This window comes from Aphis gossypii, chromosome 3 (genome assembly GCF_020184175.1).
Source record: "Aphis gossypii isolate Hap1 chromosome 3, ASM2018417v2, whole genome shotgun sequence".
NCBI classification, from domain to species: Eukaryota; Metazoa; Arthropoda; class Insecta; order Hemiptera; family Aphididae; genus Aphis; species Aphis gossypii.
Window position 1 is genome coordinate 40,298,871 of NC_065532.1, and position 24,246 is coordinate 40,323,116.

At 29.1% G+C, this 24,246-nt stretch overlaps 3 protein-coding genes across 16 annotated transcripts in view; 2 read left to right on the top strand and 1 right to left on the bottom strand.

Annotated features, from left to right (window-relative positions):
- LOC114121415 (heparan sulfate 2-O-sulfotransferase pipe) overlaps positions 1–6,626 on the top strand; it is a 35,405-nt gene extending 28,779 nt beyond the window's left edge. For all 7 annotated transcript variants that reach the window (XM_050204852.1, XM_050204853.1, XM_050204849.1 and 4 more), the window contains 2 exons: positions 5,568–5,722; positions 5,795–6,626. In XM_050204852.1, the coding sequence (XP_050060809.1) occupies positions 5,568–5,722; positions 5,795–5,952 (313 nt within the window). In that variant the 3' untranslated portion in view covers positions 5,953–6,626. The remainder of the gene's footprint in view (positions 1–5,567; positions 5,723–5,794) is intronic.
- Positions 6,627–8,905: 2,279 nt separating this feature from the next.
- On the bottom strand, positions 8,906–17,505 carry LOC114121399 (zinc finger CCCH domain-containing protein 18). 7 transcript variants are annotated; one of them, XM_027983706.2, is made up of 16 exons: positions 16,981–17,493; positions 16,316–16,461; positions 15,508–16,053; positions 15,084–15,430; positions 14,889–15,018; positions 14,737–14,826; positions 14,494–14,663; positions 14,104–14,418; positions 13,869–14,036; positions 13,668–13,822; positions 12,209–12,335; positions 11,924–12,149; positions 11,787–11,856; positions 11,618–11,694; positions 11,015–11,112; positions 8,906–9,121 (listed from the first exon to the last, which is right to left on the bottom strand). In XM_027983706.2, exons 3-16 carry the CDS (start codon positions 16,027–16,029, stop codon positions 9,109–9,111), a joined length of 2,508 nt encoding a protein of 835 aa, XP_027839507.2. In that variant the 5' UTR covers positions 16,030–16,053; positions 16,316–16,461; positions 16,981–17,493; the 3' UTR covers positions 8,906–9,108. The 7 variants fall into 7 exon arrangements, 6 of the variants coding, with proteins under 6 accessions (XP_027839507.2, XP_027839508.2, XP_027839506.2 ...); XM_027983707.2 differs by lacking the exon at positions 16,316–16,461 and having other exon boundaries at positions 11,924–12,143; positions 16,981–17,505; XM_027983705.2 differs by lacking the exon at positions 16,316–16,461 and having other exon boundaries at positions 16,981–17,492.
- Positions 17,506–18,189: 684 nt separating this feature from the next.
- Positions 18,190–23,977, top strand: LOC114121407 (E3 SUMO-protein ligase PIAS2-like). Of its 2 annotated transcripts, XM_050204848.1 has the most exons (4): positions 18,190–18,672; positions 18,743–19,094; positions 21,209–21,967; positions 22,031–23,977. In XM_050204848.1, the coding sequence occupies exons 3-4, from the start codon at positions 21,214–21,216 to the stop codon at positions 23,191–23,193; spliced, it is 1,917 nt and encodes a 638-aa protein (XP_050060805.1). In that variant the 5' UTR covers positions 18,190–18,672; positions 18,743–19,094; positions 21,209–21,213; the 3' UTR covers positions 23,194–23,977. The 2 variants fall into 2 exon arrangements, with proteins under 2 accessions (XP_050060805.1, XP_027839523.2); XM_027983722.2 differs by having other exon boundaries at positions 18,190–19,094.
- The last annotated feature ends 269 nt before the right edge of the window (positions 23,978–24,246 follow it).

A 24,246-nucleotide genomic window follows, 5' to 3' on the forward strand; every position in this document is an offset into this window, starting at 1 on the left:
TAAAATCAAAAATTACAAATAAGTTTTCGGGACAAATTTAGTTGTTTTTGAGATTTTTAACTCGTTAAAATTTGAAAAAAAAAACATAATATTATGTAAGATTCTTCAGTCAATATGTTTTATTTGATGTGATAGGATATATCACTAATAGCTAATGAATTTTATTATAGTAACAAAAAACGAAATTCAGACGTCAGAGTGATCGTCCCATAAACCACTTTCACATAGACATAGGATCGAGTAGCGAAACGTTTTTATGGGTGTGCAGCCGTGCAGGCACAGCATTTTTGGTCTATATCTTCGTAAAGTAGAAATAACTATTATCATACAACCAACTTAAATAATAATAATAAAAAAAAAATATAACCAATATTTCTAATCGAATAATTAATTATCACATATTTTAATACTTATAATAATGATACACTTGCACGTGGATGGTATACATTTATAATATCAATATAAAGTACTTACAAACCATATGAAAAAAAAATCACAGTTCTATAGGCGTCATCGTTTTATGTTGAGATGTAAAATTTTGATTTTCTAGATAATTTTATTGTATTTCCTAAACAATGCAAGGTTCTGCTTTAAACAAATCATCGATATCGAATCAAGTTTTAATTGAATATTTGAATCATAAATCACTGATCACTCCTAAGTTAAGTTTAATTTTTATATACGTTCCTATAAGTAATAATTGACATATATGTATTGGTGTACCTACATCATATTGTAGTACATATTATGTATACACGTCGATTCTGCTATTGGTTGGATGTATTATCGACTATCGTACCTTAATAATGGAGATTGCTCAAATTTCGTGCAGCACGGACATTATCGTGATTATAACAAAATAATTCTCTGTAGGTGGAATTATTATTAAAGCCTGCACGTTATTATTGTACGCCGACGCGACGTCCGATAAACCGCGACAGAGTGTTTGATATTTTTGCGGCAACGCGTTAAGTGTACGTAGGTAATGACAAATAACCGGCTCACGTCTACAGTACGACGTACAGTGCACGATTCCACATCATTCACACATAATATATTATACATATAACACACAACTCTAATAACTAATAAGCAATAACTAGCACTGCAGCTGGCAATGTACTATTATGGACTAATATAATATAGTCGAGTATACGACATGCCATAATATAATATATTATTATAATACATAGCTAGAGGTACCTAGGATAGATATACTCTCTCCGTCAAAACTTTCTAGTGTTTTTTATTTTTTTTTTTTTTCACACACGATTTCTGATAAATATTAAAATATCCCTCGATACGAAATGATTGTGATGAATAATGTGTTTAACATAGATAATATTTAACTATACCTACCCATAAATACGTATTTATAGTACGTATATATCGTCTATATACTTATGCCTGCTACCTTTGTAGCTACTGCAGTGTATACACTGTATATTGATGTATAATATACGACTATCTAAAGAAATAATTTGAAAAGAGAACGCGTGTTTTATCAAAATGAATTAACGAGTAGAAACATTTAGTTAAGATAATTTAAGTTTTAAAGTCATTACAAATCAAAATATTCAAAAAATAAAATAATAAGTTGTATTCACTACGTTTTAAATGTTTAATTATTCGACTGACAGCATGCATTTTAACTTTAAATAATCCGAAGCAACATTTTTTTTTTCAACTGATTTCTATACAAAAATTAAAGTTTGAATTGTATGTAGTAAGTAATTAATTAGTTATAAGCTGAAGAACAACTAGGATTTTATTGCAATTTTTTTTATTATAATTATGCCTATAATACCGTGTTCAACATTTCAAAATATAATATCCGATTTAAACATCGGAGATTCGAAAATTGTAAATTGTATTTTGAATTTGTCTGTCTAGTGTTAAGGAAATTTTCATCATTTTATTTATGTTAAGTATTTTTTATTGAACATTAATATTATAAGAAATATATAATATTTTTTAATATTTTTTCCCGTGGATTTCAAGCCAGATCCACTTAAAATTCGCCTCTCAAATAAAATGCGTTACGGCATGTGATGGAATCGGCTTTTGAGTGTTGCGTGTTTTTGTTTTTAATATTGCACCCTCTAAATTTAATAATTGTAAATTTGATATTTTTAATTTTTATGTAGGTACTAATAAGTAATTTTTGTATTGTTACTACGTTTGTAATATTTTTAAGACTGTTATTTGATGGTTATTAAAATCCTAGCCATTGTTATATCTCAATAAGTATTTAAAAATTAGGTATCTATATTTAATATCACGTTCGGAATTGACTTCTAAGTATTGAAATAAGTATACAAAAAAATATTCTGTTTCATAATACATGAAATATATGAATATTGAATACTGAATAGTTATTAAAAACATTAAAAACTTAAAAAAAAATTATAAATGAAAAATAAAATATATTATAGATTTTGTAAAAAGTAATAACATCAAATAATGTATAAAATATTTCCAAAACCGTTAATACTTTTTGATAAAATAGTGGTAACTGGTCACCTATTTAAGGCTTGGTATTACTTTTTATATACATAATAATAGTGTCTTGTGTCTATATTATAACCTGTTTATAGCTTTATAGGCGTTACCTATATAGTATATTAGTATATACATTAAACTGTTCGAGTATCGAGTCTAGATGCATTAATAACCAATTTGAACTGTAGAGAAGATAATAATTAATGATTAGGAATAAATAATAATAATTAATATTATGACGTCTAGACGGTCAGTGTTCAAACATTTGACACGGGCACACGGCCATCTCTGGTCAGTGGTCGCACTAATGCACTATTATTGATTTATTATATTACCCACATGATTGTTATGTCATTTTTACTGTAGTCTACACTCCACAGCTGATCAGTGGCGTATATAAGGGGGGTTTAAGGGTTCAACCCCCCTCCCCCCCAACGAAATTGATTTCTATATGGTCTACTACAGCTGATATATAAGATTATACATTATTATATAAGTAAAACAATTAATAGGTCTTTTGACATCTGCGGTGAAACCGTTATCACATATAGAAAACTGATTAGATTCAACACCAAATTGAGTTAATCTAATACACATTTGAACGTTAGATTCCGTCTAAGGTTGGCTTGGTGTTGAAATAACAACAATAGTTCGTTAGCCGTGATTTTCAAATTTTCCATCTATTTTAGTCTTGTTGACTTCCAATTAGGTTAAAACAACAACAATTATTGGTTATATTAAATAACGTATGTAGATGGAATTACTATGATATTCGATGTGAAATCTACACCAATACACATTATATCAACTACAACCTTGTTGTTATATTGAGTATAACAACAAGTATTATATTGCAGTAAATTAAAAAAAAAACTTAACTCTTTTATTATACATGAATATTTTAAGTATTAATTATTTGGTATTTTAAATTATGAAAAATATATAACTATTATTTTAAATTGCAATAAAATTATACAAATGCTATACTTACCTATTTCAGACATAATACCTAACTACAATTTAAAATTAAAATTATAGCACATATCTCAATGATGCATACATATTACCATTACCCAAATTCTAAGAACTGTAGGCGTTGGATCAGGTCAATCTCTTATATAACAACATTTTAGGTTATTTTGTTTTTCATGATATTTTATTTTAATTCATAAGCATGGAATTATGGAAATGAGGGTCAAACCCGACAGTAAGAAAAAGTGTACACAGTATGGAGTTCTTGAATTATAAAAAATTATATTTATTATTTCACCAAATATACAATTATTTAAAATTGATTTCCAAAATCACAAGCATACCTGGTTTATAAGAAATTCCTTAAAGTTATATCGAAGTTGCTGAAAATATTTCAAGTACAAAATTTGTAAATTTAACAACTATACACTGTCAACAATATTGTTAATAGTTAAATCAACACTAATATTTCTATGTGCACGTAACAATAGGAGCAGTTGCGCAAACGACAAACGATGATGAGCTATTTTGAATTTTCCATAATTTTAAAACGATTTTGACTAGGTATTTATTTTTATTCGTGTCGTTCACTCATTCGATTAGATACGTACGATATATGTATATTTATACTCACATAAAAATATATAAAAGTATGTTCCACTTCCAAAGTATAGTTTTAGCCTTTTGGATAATCTATAATATATTTCAAATAAAAATATTTTTATCAATATCTATGAATTATATAGATAAATAGGTCATGTATATTTTATGTTATTACGTATAATTTTTGTGCAAACTACATAGGTACTTAACTCTATGTCCATATATATTAATTTTATACTACTCACGCTCATCGCTGTATATACGCGTGATCTATAGGTAGTAAAAAGATGCTTTTCTGTTTCACTATTATTGACATTTTAAGTTTTTAAGCATCTCGTCAATAGCTCAACTGTGGCCTCATTATCCATAATTATTTTAAAAACACAACGATTTAATATGTGAAAAGTGGGTTTACCTTATCAATATATAAGTATACTGCAGTAGGTATGTACCTATTCTGAATTACAATAATATTGTATTCTGGCTGTTTATTCGGACGTGCATTCGGAATACGAAAAATGAATAGCTTAAGTAGTAGCGCAGCACCCGCACCCACAGTTCCTCACAAATCCGGCCTTACAGTCTTACACGTTACTAACGGGTTCGTTATGGGTATATATAATGTACCGTAAACGAGTCTAATATTTACTGCTAAGATATTCACCATCGATGTAGACAGGAACTTATAGATGATGTATTGTCAATATTACACGCCTTACACGCGTATTCAACACAATAGGTTACGCATAATATTTTATTATATTAAATTTATGTATTATTATTATTATTATTACAGTTTTAACAAATCCACGTTGTAACATCCAACGTATAATAATAATAGCTCAAATATGCTTATAGCTGTACATTGGGTACATTCGTAGAACATTCACGTTCAATATATAATACGTTTATTAGAATTGTATAATGTCACATAGTATGTTTGAACGTATAATATGTTATAGAGCTGGGAAACTAACATCTTAAAAAATAAAACTGCTACACTTGGCGATATTAAAATAAATTAAATTGTAGGTATACGCAGATTATAACGTCGTATAAGGTATTGTAAATTAATCGTGCATGTCACAGTTTGTCAAACAAACAAGACTGAGAGTAACTAAAAAATTTAAAAATATTAAGGCCATTACAGAATACAGGATCCACATAGGAACATTTATAAATAATAATTTAAAGATCTTTCGAGAAATTAATTTGTACCTAACTATTTGCAAGGAATTAATAGAATGTATAAACTATTTACTATATTGTCTATATTAATTAATTATAAACGATATACATACTTTTCTTTAATATTTTGAAGTCTGTGTACGATTGAAACGCATAAAAATTATAATAGTTCAGATTATTATATAATAATTTGTCATTATGGTTCGGCATAATTGTTCGATTGAATAGTGTTTTCTTAAACAACGTGTCGATTAAACATTTAAAACAGGCCTTTTTATTGTGAATTTTTTTTTATTTCATAGCCCGTTCAACTCGGAAGGAGCTTTGGAAAGGGCAAAACGCTCTGTGGAACAACAGTACGCGGTTGTCGGAGTATTGGAAGATTTCAACGTCACCCTAACAGTATTTGAACATTACATACCGAGATTTTTCAAAGGAGCGTCCCAAGTATATTATGGTAAATTTGAATTCAATGTTAGAATAAAACTAAATATTATTTTTATCTTAAAACCGTCGATTTCATTAATAGGAGACATGGGACTACACAAAGTCAATCACAATGCTTTCAAGCCGCTAGTCAGTGAAGCTGTGAAAGACATTGTGAGGAAGAATTTTACTAGAGAAATAGAATTTTATCAATTCTGCAGACAGCGACTATATAGACAGAGACTAGCGTTAAATTTGTAACACAACGAAATAAATTTTCTCTGAACGTTGATAAAAAGTTCCTCGTACACACACTTCAACCTTTAAACTCGCGCGTGTTACGCAATAATTATTGTTTTTAATTATACAACATTAGAAATTGAAAGTTATGTTTTAGTTTTACCTCTAAACAGTTATATAGTAAACTTAATTATTTTAACAATTCGATTAATATAAGATTATAAGACCAACAATTACAAGATAAAATACATACATATTTTAAGAAAAATATACGTATTATATTAAGTCGAATATAAATTCCAATTTTAGCAATAAAAAATAATAATGGTAGGTACTATATATTTATTATTTTTTTCATCATAGTTGAATACTTTAAGTTAAAACATAATATAATTATATTATTATGTATCACTGTACAGTGTACAGAGATTTGATTGTGCTTTTTTTTATGTACCAAATTATGAAATATTAAGCTACCTATTAACTATAATATGTACTTATATTATAAGTTAATTTAAAATAATATATATAATTATTACAAATCAAAGTTAAATAAATTTCATCAAATAATATTTAATTTACCAACTGGCTACTAAAGTACTAAAAGTAGTGTTTCCTTGGGAAGGGGAAATCCCCCATAAATAAACATGTATAATGATTTCTTTTATGGAATAAAAATATATTATTTATCTATATTATCTTTGTAATCTATATTATTTAATACAAAATATATTACAATATTAACATTATGTATATAAATCATGGTGACCCACCTTAAACTAATTCTGTGTACTACATATATTTTTTCTCAAAATATACCTACGATTTAATTTGAGATAACAAATCCGGCTTGTATTAACTAATGTACCTACTTTTACTTGCCACAATTTGGATTCATTTTCAATCGAACTGTATTTTAAAATTATTTGTTTTTATTTACACGTTTTCTTTATTTGCGAGGAACTTTTTTCAAATATTACTAAGTCTAAGACATTCTTTGCTAGAGTTTATTAATCTTAAAAGTGATTTGGTATCAATGCATACTACGAAATATTTTTAAGCTGACGCCAGAAACAAGATCACTCTTTGAGGTCAACATCCCAGTAGTCTGGTTAACAGTGGACAGTGGTTAACTTATTACCATACTCTACATACATAATTTTGTCGTTAATTTCATATTTTGTGGGTAAGTGCAGGTTGCTGAATTATCTGATGCTGGAATTTTTAGTTGAGTCCTAAAGTACGATACCGTACTTTGAAAGAGAAATTTGTACAAGATGAGTTTTTTTGAAATATTAATATTAGATCCAAATGATGGTCTTGCTAGATAAAGTCATACTGTTTAGCTTCTTTCATTTGTTGTTAAGGCGAGATCCGCAAGTAAGTCTTTTATCAAATACACATAAGATCCCAATATTCTATGTCTTAGGAGTAGGTATGAAGTAGAATATTATAGAGTTGTTCAGTGATCAGCAGAAATTTTTTATGATCATAACAAGAAGATAACACGTGATATGAATGGTACCTATCAATAGACAATAATGACTGAAATGCAGTTATCATCTCACTAGTGACAGCCAAATTTGTATATTTATAAAAAGTTTAAAGGGATCTTCGGCTGAAAAATGTTGGATTTCTGATTAAAATCTTAGCAACTAAACCATTGAAACAGTGACAAGGCTCTAAGTTTTTTAAGGATACAGTTTTAAAATTCAGTTTGCATTTATTTACATCTCAAGTTAGTAATTGATAAGTAGGAAATATCAATAATCATGGCATGTAATCTGTCTTCTTCTGCTTCTATCTCTGATCACTTACCACAGCTTTTGCATGAGTTACTATAATGAGGAGTTTTTAAAAACGCAATTGTAACGGACTCTTAAAATATACTTTAACTCAGACAAATTATGGCATTAGGCATTAAGCTAATAATGCAACTGCCAACCATTGTTGAATTGGTCCTATTTTCGTATATTTTACACAAAGTACCAACAGCTAAACAAACGACAATAAAATACGTTCTATAAAATATTTTTTTTCAGATCTTAATCAAAATCTTTAATTTAGTCATCTTTGTCTGAAGTTCTGTCTGGTTTACCTCAAGGTCATTTTATTTGTCAATTTAATTAGTAAATAGACAACTCAAGCCGAATGCTTTCTCTTTGCTAATGATAAAAAATATAATAGATGAACATAAACGATCATTGTAGCTGTCAAACACTCCAAGATAAACTGAACATCATCGGGATAAGCCATTGATAAAAATTATAATTTTTTTTTCATAAATGGGAGATGAAGTAAACTTGAATGATATTTATATTTACTGGGATTGTTCGAAGTATTACCGAGAGTATTCGATTATTATGTACTAAGGCAGTGTTTTACATAAACTGGTTTTCAATAAATTAATGACACACTATTAGTAGATTATTGGTCATTACCTGATGATACTAGATAACCATTTAATGTTGTAAAATTGCCTGTTTCCTAATATTGTGTCTATCATAGTGATGTAAATTGCAATATGGTTGACATTAATGACATTATTTTCTAACACTAATTTTTCTGGACTTGTTCAAATATCTGAAATTTCAACTGTAGATTATGAACTCGTTAGGTCATGTTAATTCTGTTTCCTTTCAATTAAATATTTTCTATGAATTAAGTCTAAATCTAGTCTATCGTATTATTATTGTTAATATCAATTGTTGATAATTCTTTGTAATATTAATATTCATTATTTTCCATTATGAAATTTCTTGGAAAGTGAAGATTAAAAAGGTATTTTGTAGAAAGAAATGAACCTATTTTCAATAATAAATCCTGAATCAGAGCTTGCATAAAAACTGAATACAAATCATATCCCAATTCAAAACAAATCCTAGAAAAAAACTATGTATTTTATAAAATATTTAAAAAAATATGATATGCAGAGAATAATAATGGTTTTAAATATGTGTCTTACCTCACGATGTCGCTATTAATTAGTTTAGTTTTATTATTATTGATTATAAATGCACATAATTTTCAACTATTTCTAATATTTTGACAAATTCATGAATTTCAAACTGTAAATAATATAATCCTAATAAACACTAATCACTAATCATCAAATCTTTCCGGTCATATTGTTTTTGTCATCGGTGTATGTATTAGTTGCATCCAACAGCACTTTGTCTATTCGCATTTCCTGTAATAATAAAAAAACCGCATAACATTTTATTTGTTATTTTTTCTGCATTTGAATACTATAATCATTTATTTTAATTTATTCTATACACAACATGCTAACTGGTCAGACTGTCTGAGTATAATAAAAATGTTATGACTTATGATATTCATTGTTTATAAACAATAAGACCAATACACATAAAAAAAACCATAATCACTATGCGACTGATTTTCAAATTTTATGAGGGCCGCACTAGTGCAATGCTGAACAGTGCAAAGTTTTAGTGTCAAAAAAATAAAAATATTGTTTTGATGGATCTATTATATTATACAATAGAATCACAATACGGCAATATATAATATTATATAGTATATAATTCGTATACAATATATTTTGCAAAAAATGGAGAGGTTCCATTCGTCAATACAAAATAATAAACAAATACAATTCATATTTCTCATAATTATTATGGTAATAAATTTAATGATTTGTATTATTTTTTAGTTATTATCATACTATAAGAAAAAATGTTTGTGACCATAAATTAATGTATAGCACTTCTCAGTATTCAAGTGATCTCAAGAAAATGAATCATTTGATATGGTTGAAAGGCGTCATACTTAGGCTACTCAACATACACCACAGTTAATTCATTTTTTGGGTTTCTTACAAAATGGGAAAGAAAAATGGAATATGATAACATGACCACATAACATAATATATCGTAATTATTATTGTAATATTAAAATGCATAATAAGATATTATAGTCGAAGTAATAATAAAAAATGTCACACACATAAATATTAGTAATCATCAATTAATAGAGCAGATAGAATTTTAAAATCTGTTAGTTTATTTTTTTCATAGCAGTCTTTTCAATTTGTAATAAATATTGAAAAGTGCAAAACTTTTTATTGACACACAGTATGTGGTGGTTAAAATGATGACTAAAGGTAATATTATTTATAGTTAGGACTTAGGGTCAGCATACGTCTATAAAATTCAACAATATAATAACAGTATAATATGATATATTGAAATACATCACTTCAGTGGAACATCTAAAATTTTAGTGTTCTGGGTAATTTACAAATATTGTTAGAAGGAAACTAAAATATATGTTTATCTTAAAATCATTGGTTTTGTTGACAAAGGAAATAGGTTTACAGAAAACTAATTACAATAAGTTCAACCCACTAGTCACTAAAATCATAAGGCATGATGAGGAAACATTTTATTAGAGAAGTCATATTAAATAAATTCTGCAGACAGCAACTATATAAACAGAGATTGTGGTTAAATTTGTAACACAACAAAATAATTTTTTTCTGAACGACTATAAAAAGTTCCTCATACACTTCAACTTTTAAACTTGCTAGTATTATGCAATTATTGTTTTATGTTACACAATATTAGAAATTATAAGATATATTTCAATTATACCAATTAACAGTTATGTTGTACATATAAATAATTCAACATTTCAATTTGCCAATATATAAGAACAACAATTATAAAACAAAATACATTTAAGATAAATATATCATATTAAGTCGAGTATATATTCTAATTTTAGAAACACAAATATTTAAAACTTTGATTCTCCAATTAAACTAAAATTATTAATATGGAGAAGTGCATTTGGAATGTAACCTCGACTTAAAACACTCAATTCATTAATTTTTTTTAATTATATCATTAATAATGTCATATATATATATAAAAAAAATTGACAATCTCACATACAATATAATTTAAGATTAAAATATTTTGTTTTTCAAATTATATGTATATGAGATAAAAATCATTTAATGTTAAAATACTAGTGTACTTAAAACTATATACAAAATATAGAATTATCAACTATTAAGTCGAGAATTAATATTGTTTAAATAAATTAAATTATTTACAATGCTACTTTGGACTTTTTCCGAGCAATGGCATCTTCTACAGCCTTAAGTTGTTTTAACAACTCTTCTCGTCTCGATGGTGCTGCTCCTCCTTTCTTCTATAAAAAAATTATAAACACAACTTAAAAACTATCATAACATGGAAAAAATCTATAACATAATTATAAACTTTTTTGTAATCAGTAATTAAAAATTTTCTTAATACAGCACTGATTTTATATACAAAACAGTATCACAATATGCATGTTAATACTAACACAATAGAAATCATGAAAATATTCAGTTTTAAAGGGTAATTTTATTAGAACAGGTATAAAAATGATTTAAAATAAATCAATCCGCATAAATTAAATATTTAATATAAGATAAACAATGTTGTTAGTAGTAAAATAGTTTAACATGATTATAAATAAAGAAAAGTTCTTTTCCTGTTAAAAATTGAATCATAACCAACTTTTACTTAGAACAATTTACTCTAATATTAAAGTTAATAATGCAAAAATGATTATACTGAATACAAATTTTCTATGTTTACATTTGTACACAGAGACTATATACGCAGATAAAGTGCTCTGAAATATAACATAATGTAATAGAACTTACTCTTGGTGGAGAAGAACTTTTATTATCATCATTATCGGATTCTAATGATCTCTTTTTTCCTTGAGAAATTGATTTTTCTAAAAAATATTAAAATAGCTTATGTAACATTACTTAGTATAAATATCAATACTATTGTATGTGAACAATTTATATAATTTATAAATTTAACCTTTTTTAACTGGAGGAATAATTGGAGCTCCCATTTTCTTCTTATTTAATTTCATTTGTGCTTTATGCATCTAAACATAAAATTGATAATTATTAATTACATTAATATTAACAATTAATTTATATGGTTGTAAATACTTTTTTTTTAAGCAATTTGTTGGGAGACAATCCTAGTTTTTTTTGTTTTGGACTTCCTCCTTCAGATGAAGATTCTGAACCACTTGAATCAGAAGATTCCGAAGAACCTGATTCAGAGGCTGATTCACTGCTTGATGAAGATGAAGAGGTGTGAGTAGTAGCTGGTGACTTAGCTCCACTTGATTTATTTACTGCAAACCTAGGTGGCATTGGCATTTGCCTAGCTCTAAAAAATGTTAATATAATTATACTTTATAACTATAATGTGAAAAAAAAATAGCTTACCTTTGTACAGGTTGTATAGAAGCTGGTGTATTAGTTGGGGAAACAGACCATCTATTAGTTGGTACTGGGGGATTCATTGATCGATTCATTGGTTTTTTGTCAAATGCATCTGGTGAAGGATTCCTCTCTAAAATAAAAATTAGTAATAGAATGTATATAATTGTTAAAGAACATTAATATTAATCGAAATAGCATTTTAAATTAATACAAAGACAGTAGTAGATTTCTGCAAAATACTCTTTTTGTATACTATTGACCATAAACATTACTTAAAAATAAACAAAGATTATAAAAACAGTGAGTTCAACTTATTGTAATCACTGGTTTATAAAATCAACCGATTATTAGAATCAAAAATGAAAATCCCAAACCAAATCGTATGTTGTAAATGTTTTATAGAATCATCAACCAGTTAATAGAATCAATATGACCTGCACCAAAATGATTACATTAAGCAGAATTCATTGTATAACATTAGTATTATTTATTAAATATTAGGATTTGTTTTGAACTTAAAGGAGCATACAACACGAAAAAGACTTTTTAACATTTTTTTTATATGTTACATTATTAATGCCTATAAGAAAATCCTAAGTAAAAAAATTATTATTTTTAAGAGATATTAGGAAATTTAGAATAGCCACGTGATGTCATTGGAACCAACCTTTATAAATAAACCTTTATAATTACCCATCTTATACATGAAAAGTTATTCACTTCAAACAACAATTTATATATATAAAATAAAATTATTCATTAGTATGTAAAATAAATTTCAAAAATAAAATTTTTGGTAGGTAAATTGTTGTGTGAAGCAAGAAACTTTTACGCATATAAAATAGGCCAGGGGTCACCAAATGGCGGCCCGTGGATGAATTTTAACCGGCTCGCAGACAAGGAGAGAAAAAGTCAATAATTTAATATGTAACCAAACCTAATCGACATACTATAATAAATATTATGTACTTCGAATTTTTATGGCCCTCAAACATTTTCTGAATTCTTAATGTGGCCCACGGAAAGTATTAATTGGTGATCCCTGAAATAGGCAATTATAATAACCCAGGCCCAATGACGTCAAGCGTATTTTAACAATTTTATATAATTCATTGAATAATATGAGTAAAAACATTCAACTTTTAATATTTGTCTTAGAATTGAACACTCTTTTTTTTTTTTTTTTTTTATTAAAAAAAAATACTTATTTATTGTATTTTGTGCTCCTTTTAACTTGGTAAATTAGTTATTAGATAAATTTAAAATATATATCTTCCAACACTTTCACAAATTAGCAATAATTATCTAATTTAAACTTAAATTTATACACAAACATCAGTAAACAATGTCAATATACCGAAAATATAAACCTACAATATAATATTCTGATTACTATATTTAAGATATGTTATCAACCATTTTTAATTATTATTAATTAAAGAATTAATTGAACAATAATTACCTGGCTTTCTATTTGTTTTACGGCCAGGAGATGTTTTAAATGACAATGGAGGCGCTTTCTTCCTACTTTTTGTAATTGAATTAGATCTACCTCTTGAACGACTACGTGTGCTATAACTTGAGTTACTTGAACTACTGCTGGATCTGTTAACATTACTGTATCATGTCATTTAATACATGAAATATTACAATGATTTAGTACCTTGATGACGAAAATGAAGAGTGAGAAGAATAAGACTTCTTTCTTCCTCTAAGTTTAGATCGACCTCCAGGTGATTTAGATCTCATCCATGGATCAGACCAATCATCTCCTCTTCGTGGTCGACTTGATGACCTATCTCTTCTATTACGATGACCAGAAGGTTGAGGACTATAATTAATGTATAGTATAAATATAGCTATTAATGAACATTCTAATAAATTAAATAATATCATACCTGTAAGATTTTTCAGAGCGTTGCATTATTACTTCTCTATTAGGAGGGTACTTAGGGGGCAAACCTCGATGGTGAGGTTTCAAACCTGGATGATAATAAGGTTCAGGGGGTGGATATGGATAATATGGATTCCTTCGAGGCGGAGCATGAAAATCAATTGGATGTCCAGGAGGAAAATGAGGTAAAGGACGACCATGATGAGGAGGCCAAAATTCTGGTCGATGATGATAAAAATCTACTTGTGGAGGCATAAATTCGTCTACATAAGCATCTGGTAGAGGACCTCTATGATGCCGGGCTTCTAAATCAGGTTTACTAAAAAAATATGAAAATTTAAATTAAATTAAAAATCTTATTTAATTATTTAGTATTTTTTTTTTATATACTAACAATCTTTCAATGGGAGGACTTAAAGCAGGAGAAGCAGTTGGACTAGTTGGACGCTGCTGCGCATAGTAATCATTTTCTTTTTCTACTTCTTCTTGGTTTGATGTTAGGTTCATTTTTTTTTCTTCAAAGTCAATATCAGTTTCTTTTTTTTTATTAGACTTTTTAAGTATCTAATAGTACATAGGTAATATAAATATTTAATTCAAGAATTATTTTTTCATATGATAAAAGTAATCTCTTTACCTCTTTAGCTTGACGTAATCCTCTTTCCCAGGCAGTTTCAACAGGTGGTATATCATCTTTTTTTATTGGTGCAATCGGACCTCCAGGAATCTAATCAATATTACTCCCTTCAGCTTAAGTTTAAAAAAGATTATTAGAAAAAAAGTATTTACCAAAGTTCTTTCATGTGATCGATAAGAATCATTTGGATAAAATGATGGTAAGCCACCAGGTGGTGGTATTGGGCGTACCATTTCAAACATTGAATAATTGCCTTTGTCTGCGACGCCCGGATGTAAAAATCTAAATAGACCATTCTTGATAGATTCATTTAGGTCTTTAAACATTTTTACCAGTATATTACTTACCGACAGCTTGCACCCCATGTACATTGTCCTCTCGAATAAAAACGACATATCGGCCTGGGTTCAGTCTCTTCTGGTCGATGTTCACCTTCATCAGAAACTTCACCCTCTTCAAGCTCTTCAGGTTCTTTTTCTTCTTCAATCTCAGTTTCATCTTTAACTGGTTTTGGTTCGTCACATTCCCCATCTTCTCCGTCTTCAGCTTCAAAGTCTAAAGGTTCTTCAGCATCATTAACTACATTAGGCTGCTCAGTTTTAGCATCCACATTGTTGTGACCATTAACTGGAATAACAATTTCTTTTGAAGAAGAATGAGTATCATTATCACTTTTCCATTCTTTTGCACTTTTCTATAAAAAAAATAATAATAAAAAAAAATAATAAATAACACATATTTACTATCATTATTCAAATCATTTATTTTTACTTGGGAAGCATTATCATCATTTATATTGTCCATTGAGTCTTCATCAGAAACATCCGATAAATAATTATCATGAGGTTCTTTTGTTTCTTTATCAGATTCATTGCTTCTTGAAGAAACTTTGGATGAAGGCCGAGAATGGCTATTTCTATCAGGAGAACCAGCTGTAGAAGATACACGACTCGATGAACTAGATTCTGAACTTGGACTATGTGGCTCATCATTTTGTTGATGTTCAGGACTACAAGGTTCAACAACAGGACTTTTTGATTTAGATGATGAACTATCAGGTGACTGAGGATCATCATCTTCATCATCATTATCCTGTTCCGGACTTTGTACTCCATTATCTATGCTCTGAGACCCAGAAGTATTATTGTCAGGGCTTTGTGGAGCAGAATTATGACTGGATGCTGAAGGCGAACCGCTAACAGATTGCTCTCTAGCTACAGTTTCTGGTGATGCAGATCGGCTTGAATTATTTGATTGTGAGTCATCAGAATTTGTAGAATTGTCTGATTCCATTTGTACACGTTAAATGCACCACTCCTAAGCATAAGTAATTCCAGTTAGAAAATTGTATACTTAAAATGAAAAATATTAAAAAGTTCAGGATAAGAAGCATAGGTGAAATTTGTCTAAAAATATAATCCTGAACTTGTAATGAAACCTTTAATTATTGGAACATTAAAAAAGTTCAAATTAAACAAATAATTAAAATTATGAAACTTATATTATATCAGTAGAACGACCATTTATCCTGAAAAATGCCCAACCCACCCAAAGATCGCTGTTTTCTGGTAGATCTTACCTTCCATCGCAGCGAGCATATCGAGGTGCCGAAATATATAACGGGAACACACTTTTTGTCGATAAATACATGACTTTAATACTTAGAACAAGTTTACGGAAGACAGAGCAACACGCGATCGACGAGACTTTCACGACACAAACTAACTAATTAAAGTAAAAAAAAACAAATTTAATCGGATATACGGTATATCTAAATGTACTCTCGGCTTGAATTAAGTTTAAAAAAGTCATCGATAAAAAAAATACTCTTATTTTTTTCGCTGAAAACTAATTGAAGAAAGAAGAAGATAAAATGCACAAATAAATTATATATTATATTATTATTATTGTTGTTATTATAATAGTTAATAATAATATATTATTATGATATATATTTCGACATCAAATTATTATTATTATTATAGTTATTATAACCGTCGTCATAAGAAAATAATAATTAATAACAACGATAACGAAATGACACACACACACGCCACACGACGACTGGCGGCGAATCGTGCGTGCCATGAGCACGGTGTATACGGACACGATTGCTGGTGTGTGTCCGCATAGTCGTCTTTTACCTCATAATATAATATATTATTACAAAAAATGTAGAAAAAAAATAATAAAAAAAAAAATAGGTCCGTCACCCGGTGCGAGCGAGGACAACAGTTCGCTCACCTCTTGGGTAAGTTTCCCGATGGTGTCTGAATGAACAGGGGCCCAAACTCTGGCAGTCTGGATGTTAGTCGGCGGCGAGGAGTAGGGCGCTGAGGGCCCGTTGCTCACAGGCGAAACGGGATCGGGGCTAAAACATGGGTGCCGGGTGTGACGGTGTTGTTCTCGGACCGCCCGATGATGATGATCGGCGGGAGCCCTCGGGAACGGAGTGCGTAGCGCGCTGAACGGACGCCAAACACACTGGTAAAACGACGAATCGTGGCGATAACGGCGATCAAAAATGGCCGTGCGTTGGAATCGCTTCGGCGACTTGGCAAACGGCTGCTGTTGCTGTTGATGGTCGGTGGCGGCTGTTGTAAGTCCGGTTGTGCTGCGGTCGACACTCGTCGTCGTCGTCGTATTATCGTAATATTAATTTGTAGGTGTAATCGACTGTGGATGCCTCGACGGAGTGACGAACGTCGAGCGAACGAACCAGCGACGCGCCGCAGTGTGTGCACCGGCTGCGGCGATGCATTACCGCGGTGCCCGGTGTCGGGGTAGAAGCCGGACGACCATAACGACTTTTGGTCGTTAACGTTAAGTATAAAATACTAAAAACTATTCAATTGAAAATCGTTCGTAGTTGAATTGTATTGAAAAAAATATACTCTTGTTTTTATGACTTTTGGCACGATTTGTCTTTGTATTTTAGGTGAGCAAAATTAATACATTAGTTTTACAATGATTTTTTTCCGTACGACTGTGTATGAATTCGTTTTATAATACCTAGGGGAAAAAATGCTTTGATTTTCATCTTTGGTGATAATTACTGGTGGAAAATTGTGCTTGAATTTATAGTATTTTATAAGATAATCGGTAAAAAAAATCAGAATACAAGTAAAAGAGAAAAGAATTTTTTATGCAAAACAAAATTTCAACAGTCAATTTTTTATTTGTCATAATTCAATAATGAATAATTGTGGACTTGAATGTTTCAATAAAATATAAAATATTAAGGACTTAGTCTGTGATTAGTTGTTTAGTTTATCAAATTCATTAATTTCTCATTAAATATTATTGAATTCGAATTTGTTGCACACATTTTTTGTAATGACCTACTCAATAACGAGCCGAATGCCGATGCTACCGACAAGGTACTTACTTTTGTTATAATAGAAAATACTTAATAGTTAATATCTACTGACTATTATAGTGATTAGTGAATACCAACAGAGTTCTCAGGTTAATAATTAGAAACATTAATCCGCTAGATAGTGACTGGAATTAATAGTGGAATGTAATATTATGCATAACAAACAAATTGTTATAAGCGGCCAACGGAGTATCTCGTTAGTCGTTGACCGTTGTGTTTGTGACATGATATCTGCGCATGCGTGAGTTACTCGTCGCATATTTATTTTATAAATAAAAACGCGGGGTTTTAATATTCAAAATTCAAATGAAACATTTCCAGGGAGAATACAGTTATTGGAATAAAAACGCGACGTGTATACACACGCATGCGCAGATAGCTCATCATTTAACTCACCATTGCGCACCAAGAACCTCCGTCACATACTCATTACTCACATAGAAGTGTAGAATATTTGATTGTTTCAAATATCGATGCTTGCCATTGCTTGGCTTGTTTTTGGTTTCATTGATTCATTCCAGTTTGACCATAGTAAATGATCTAAGATAATAAATAAGGTTAGCGTCTTTTTTATAATGTCTATAGTGACTTCGGGATAAGCACGACAATTTCATTTTGTATGTATAGTGTATAGTGTATACAACAATCAGCATTCAACACATAGCGACATAGCGTCTCTTTTGAGCCAAGTCTAAAGTGTCTGTATTAAATTGTCATTGATTTTTGGCTGATCGCTGTTGATTATTGTTCATCATCTGCACGGCGACTATATAGGGTGATCAGTGAACGTAAAACTACAGTACCACACCATCACACTAAAACCATCAGTTGTGATTTTGTGAACCAACATGGACACATGGTAATCGGCGCGTCATAATAGGAATAGTAAGATTCAACGACAATCACTACCGTTGTGTAGATCTTTCCAATTAATTTTGACGTACAACCCAATTTAGAGGAAAAAAAGATACTAATTCAGGTAATTATTTAGCATTTTCTAAGTATTTTAATGTACTTTTTTGAATCATGACAGTAAGGCATAAATTCTGTTCTGTGGCCAATGCTCATTTTTATGGTTAAAATTTTTTTCGCATATTTTGCCATAATTTTTATAGGTATTCATTATTACTATATTTTTATTAACTAAAATAATAATATTTACATCTGTACAAATAGCTACTGTTGATTGTAAATAACCCATTATAATGTACATCAATAAACTATTGACGGATGACAAAAAATAAAAAAATATGTTTGAAGAAGATGGGTCAGAGATAGATTTTGCTATATCTAAACTTACAAATGTTTTATTAAAAAATCATGGATATTCTATATTGAGAATATCCAATAATTAATATTCAATAGTATTATTGAGCAAGGTAACCGAATGTGACAAAAACATGAACTGTTAGTTGATGATTTATCTAATTTTAAGTATGTACCAATTGTATCATTTGACGTTAAAAGAAGATTTCCAAGTAAAAAAGTGTACTTTAAGATTATTTTATAAGTTTTCAATTTGAAAACATGAAATTGAATTTTATTACCTCATAGGTACCTAGTACTATTGCAGTCTTGTGCCATTACATAGTCTGGGTGGGCTCAAATTTCTCATTAAAATAATAGGTGCCCATATTTTTAAAATCAATTTTTGAGGTTGAACTAGAAGGTGTTAATAAAACCGTGTCAACTGAATAATAAATTTGCGATTGTGCATCAAACTTAGAAAGAATTAAATCATTTAATTTATCAATTTGCTCGTTTGTTGGTGACAAAATAGCCCTTTCCTGAAATCATTATATTGATTTTTTTTTAATCAATGTTTGTATAGTGGATACTGAAATACGGACACTTAAGATTTATTTTACAGTTCGTATCTTGAAATTCATCGTTACCTAAAAAAAGTAAATCTTTGACAAAATTTTTGATATCTTGACCAGTACATACACTCTCATATTAGTTTTTAGTTCTAATATGGCCATAACTAGGATGTAAAATATGGGCAGCTATCTGTGGGTCAAACTCGAATCATTTACATTTACGACATCACATTAGAAACCTTTAAAATTATTTGTGTTTCTTTACTATATTATGCATGTTATATATGTATACACCTATCTCTTGAATCATTATCAATTAAAAAAACTCGCATCAAAATCTGTTGTGTAGATATAAAGATCCATGCATACATAAAGTCAGACAGCGGGAAGCAACTGTTTTATACTATGTTGTAATAGTGATACAGTATTATAAATTATAATATTATGTACTATATGATTCCACAAAAAATATATTATGATTTTATGTGCAATGAATAAAAATCCCATTTTTTTCTGACTAATTTCACATTATAGTTCTTAAGTTTTCTCTAACAAACTATGCATAATATATTAATGTTACCATAACAATTTTGTTGAAACATTTTTTATTTTTATTAAATCATGTTTTTACTTATTCAAATACTGTTTGCCCTATAATAGTTACATAAGAACTCAACTCTTAATCAATTGTTTGCAATTTGTTAATTAACTTTGAATTCTAAATTTCAAAACCCTTGTGGGATAGTAAATGCACCATTATCGAAAAATAGAGAATCTAAGCAATTTTTAATTAGTATGCAATTCAGTTTGTCAAAATAATCGTCACATGAAGTATAAATAAAATAAACTTAAACGAGAAAAACGAGTTCACAAAGAACTTTTCATCCAACTGCCCCCTAAATGTTTTGTGTCCAAACTCAATGTAGGTAACAGAGACAAGGACCCGTATATGCCTATTAGTAATATAATTATGGTATCCTAGTTAGCTTGAAAAAAAGACCAACTCATTAACTGACCTAAGTTTGTTTTTTTGAGCTTATCTAGATATCTAGTATACAAAAAAATCAAATTTATTTGTCCTGGGATAAGCTTTCAAATATTTGTCACCCTTTACAGGATTTTATCTGGCTTGGTACAATAGTTTTAATTTATTACAAATCTAAAAAAGTTACACATATAACATCCCATATTGTATATTATATTTTAAAGATGATGTATTTATTCTTATTATGTGTTTATTACCTACAATTATAAATTTAAATTTTTTTTTTAGTGACCATGAACATGAATAATTACTCCGTTGACGAAGGTTATAGAAACATGCTGAGTAGTTTCAGGTCTAATGATCTACAAACACTATTGGGAGCTTTTGGTCGGAATAAAGCAGGCCGAAAATCCGAATTAAAAGATCGAGCAATTGAATTGTTAAGGACTAGACCAGCTAACATTAACTACTCAGCATATATAGCAAAAATATATGAAATATATCGTTCCTTGCAACATGATGTGCCTAGTAATGATATTATGATGCGCAGCTTATTACAAAATCAACAACATCAACAACAAAGGCAGATGATGTCATCTATGGGTCAAATGCAGAACCCACCACAAAGAATGTACCAACCACCACAATATCCCCAACAATCAATGCATATGGCACGAGCTGGATTACCTCAAGTTATGCCTCAAATGCAAAGAGGCATGTACGGTAACCACATATCAAATTCTATTCCTGCTAACAATATGGTCAATAATAACATTCAGTATATAGCTGCTGGCAATTATCAACCATCCGGAACTCGTACCATAGTGTCACATCAATTACCCCCAAATCAACAAATGAATATTGCAGCACAAGATGCATTAGGATTAGGAACAACGGCTAGCGTAAATAATTCTTACACACCATCTATTGAAACTGTAGCTAAACTCAAATTCAAAAAGCTACCATTTTATGAAGTTATTGATGAAGTCATTAAACCAACTCTTCTAACTGGCACGGAGAGATGTACATTACAAAATGTTCCTAGAGGTAGCAATATTTTATGATTATTTTTTTATTTTAATTATGTTTATAATATCTATTTTATTTCAGGTATGAAAGAAGCTACATTCAAACTTATTCTGTCACTCGAACATGCCAATTTCGTAGCAATGAATCGTGACATTTCTCATGGTAAAAATGAATATCTTTATCAGTTCCAAATTCGAATTTGTCAGTTGATAGAGCCTGTACCTAATGAGTCACCAGATTACATGCCTCTTGGACTACACATACGAGTTGGTATGAAAGCCTGTCCATTACCGCCAACTGCTCCTAATACTCGACCAGGAACTGAATCTAGACGAACTGCAAGACCTATCAATTGCACTGCAAATGTCAAACTTTCTCCAATCGTTAGCAACAACATCACTATTAATTGGACTCCTGATGGAAAAAATTATGTTTTTGCAATGTATCTAGTAAAAAAATTAACGGCTGATACCTTAATAAAGAAACTTCAAGACAAAGGTGGGAGAAGTTCAGAAGAAACTAAAAACTATATTATTAAAAAGTTAGCGGACGTTGATCCAGATTTAGCTACTACTTCTTATCGGTTTTCTTTGGTGTGTCCATTGGGTAAAATGAGAATGAAGATACCTGCAAAATCTATTCATTGTGATCATTTACAATGTTTCGATGCCAGTACATTTATTTTAATGAATGAGAAAAAACCAACTTGGATGTGCCCAACTTGCAACAAGCCTTGTTTGTATGACGATATACAAATAGAAAATTATTTTTTGGAAGTGGTTTCAAGTCCAACACTAAAATACTGCAGTAAAGAAATTGAAATTTTGGCCGATGGCACATGGAGAGTGTATGAAGAAACTAAAGAAACAAAAAACACTAATAGTACTCCTGATAAAGTAAAACCGATTGATTCTGTCGATTTAGATAGTGACGATGAAAAATGCATTGAGCCTAAAACTGAACCTAGCCCTGAAAGTTCTAGAACCCAAGAACCTGAAAACTTAAAGTCATCTTTTATTGATCTGACAATAAGTGACGAAGAAGGACCACCAACAGAAAAAGATAAACAAGAAAATGAAGCCCAAGCAGCTGATGCTATTCAACCGGTCGCTGTGATTGATTTAAAACCACAAGCTCAGGTACAGCCACAACAAGCTGTTACCAGTTCTGAACAAGGAGTAGTAATTGAAATAGACAGTCCATCTCCTCCTTCAAGTCCTACCCCTACGACTGAAGCCTCCTAATTTATTTTTTATTTTTTTTAATATTATAAGTAATTTTGATAGTATAAGCTTTTAATATTAATGTATTTCAATCCGTATATCAACAATATATTTAAGATAAATATATTTATTAGAATGGCATTTAATAAGCATAAAAATATTTACCTATTAATTATCTTTTCTTTTTATTATAGTATTTAATATTATATTTTATAGTTTATTAAATTGAAAATAGTGACATCACTTTCTTTTATACTATTCAGGTTAATGCAGGAGACAAACTATAATTTTATGATGTTAACAATGGAATTTGGTTACTAAAAATAGTACTTAAAATAATAAAATATGTATTTTTCCTATCATTTAAAAACAACCTATGGATATCTGATAAAATAACTACCGATCTACATATTTTATACTATCACAGAATAAATACTCTGATATTATGTTTAATTATTGTTCTATAGGAATGATAATGAATTCAAAATTATTTTATTTAGTATTTTGTTAACCAATAATTACAACCTTAAGGTAGAACATTTTAAAATAACACTTAACATAATTATCATATAAAAATATCTGTAAATAAAATATATATATATATGTATATAATAAATATTTACCTCAGTTACTATCAACTATTATTATTTTCTTTTATCATTTTGTATAAAACTTGATGTTACTTTAATAATAAGATTAAGCTTATAATTATATTATGTTAATTTTGTATTGATTATTATCATCAGTTAAAGACTGTACCAAACTATTATTTATACTTTCAATAAAAGTTAATTTAATTATGAAATTCATAAATGTATCCTAGAATACTCTTCCTTATTTTTATATTATGTAACATCAAATTTAAAAAAATAGACGAGTAATAATCATTCTGGTGTACATTAAATTTCAATTAATACACTATTATGGGCATGTTAAATTAGAATTCTTTGATAGTTATGTAAAAAGCTGGGATTTTGATGCAAATGCATCTTTTTTTCTAGTGTTTCAAAACGTTGCTCCATAAGTATAAAATGTGTTTTGAGTGATGCTGATTAATTTAAAGTAATTTTTATT

What these genes read in the sequence shown, in the direction of transcription:
- LOC114121399 (XM_027983706.2), bottom strand. Translation starts at nt 16,029, where the DNA reads ATGGAATCAGACAATTCTACAAATTCTGATGACTCACAATCAAATAAT. An exon ending in TCTATACAACCTGTACAAAG is followed by an intron (nt 12,150 to 12,208) that starts GTAAGCTATTTT and finishes AACATTTTTTAG; the next exon opens with AGCTAGGCAAATGCCAATGC. An exon ending in AAAGTTCTTCTCCACCAAGA is followed by an intron (nt 11,113 to 11,617) that starts GTAAGTTCTATT and finishes ATTTTTTTATAG; the next exon opens with AAGAAAGGAGGAGCAGCACC.
- LOC114121407 (XM_027983722.2), top strand. Translation starts at nt 21,214, where the DNA reads ATGAACATGAATAATTACTCCGTTGACGAAGGTTATAGAAACATGCTG. An exon ending in ATTACAAAATGTTCCTAGAG is followed by an intron (nt 21,968 to 22,030) that starts GTAGCAATATTT and finishes ATTTTATTTCAG; the next exon opens with GTATGAAAGAAGCTACATTC.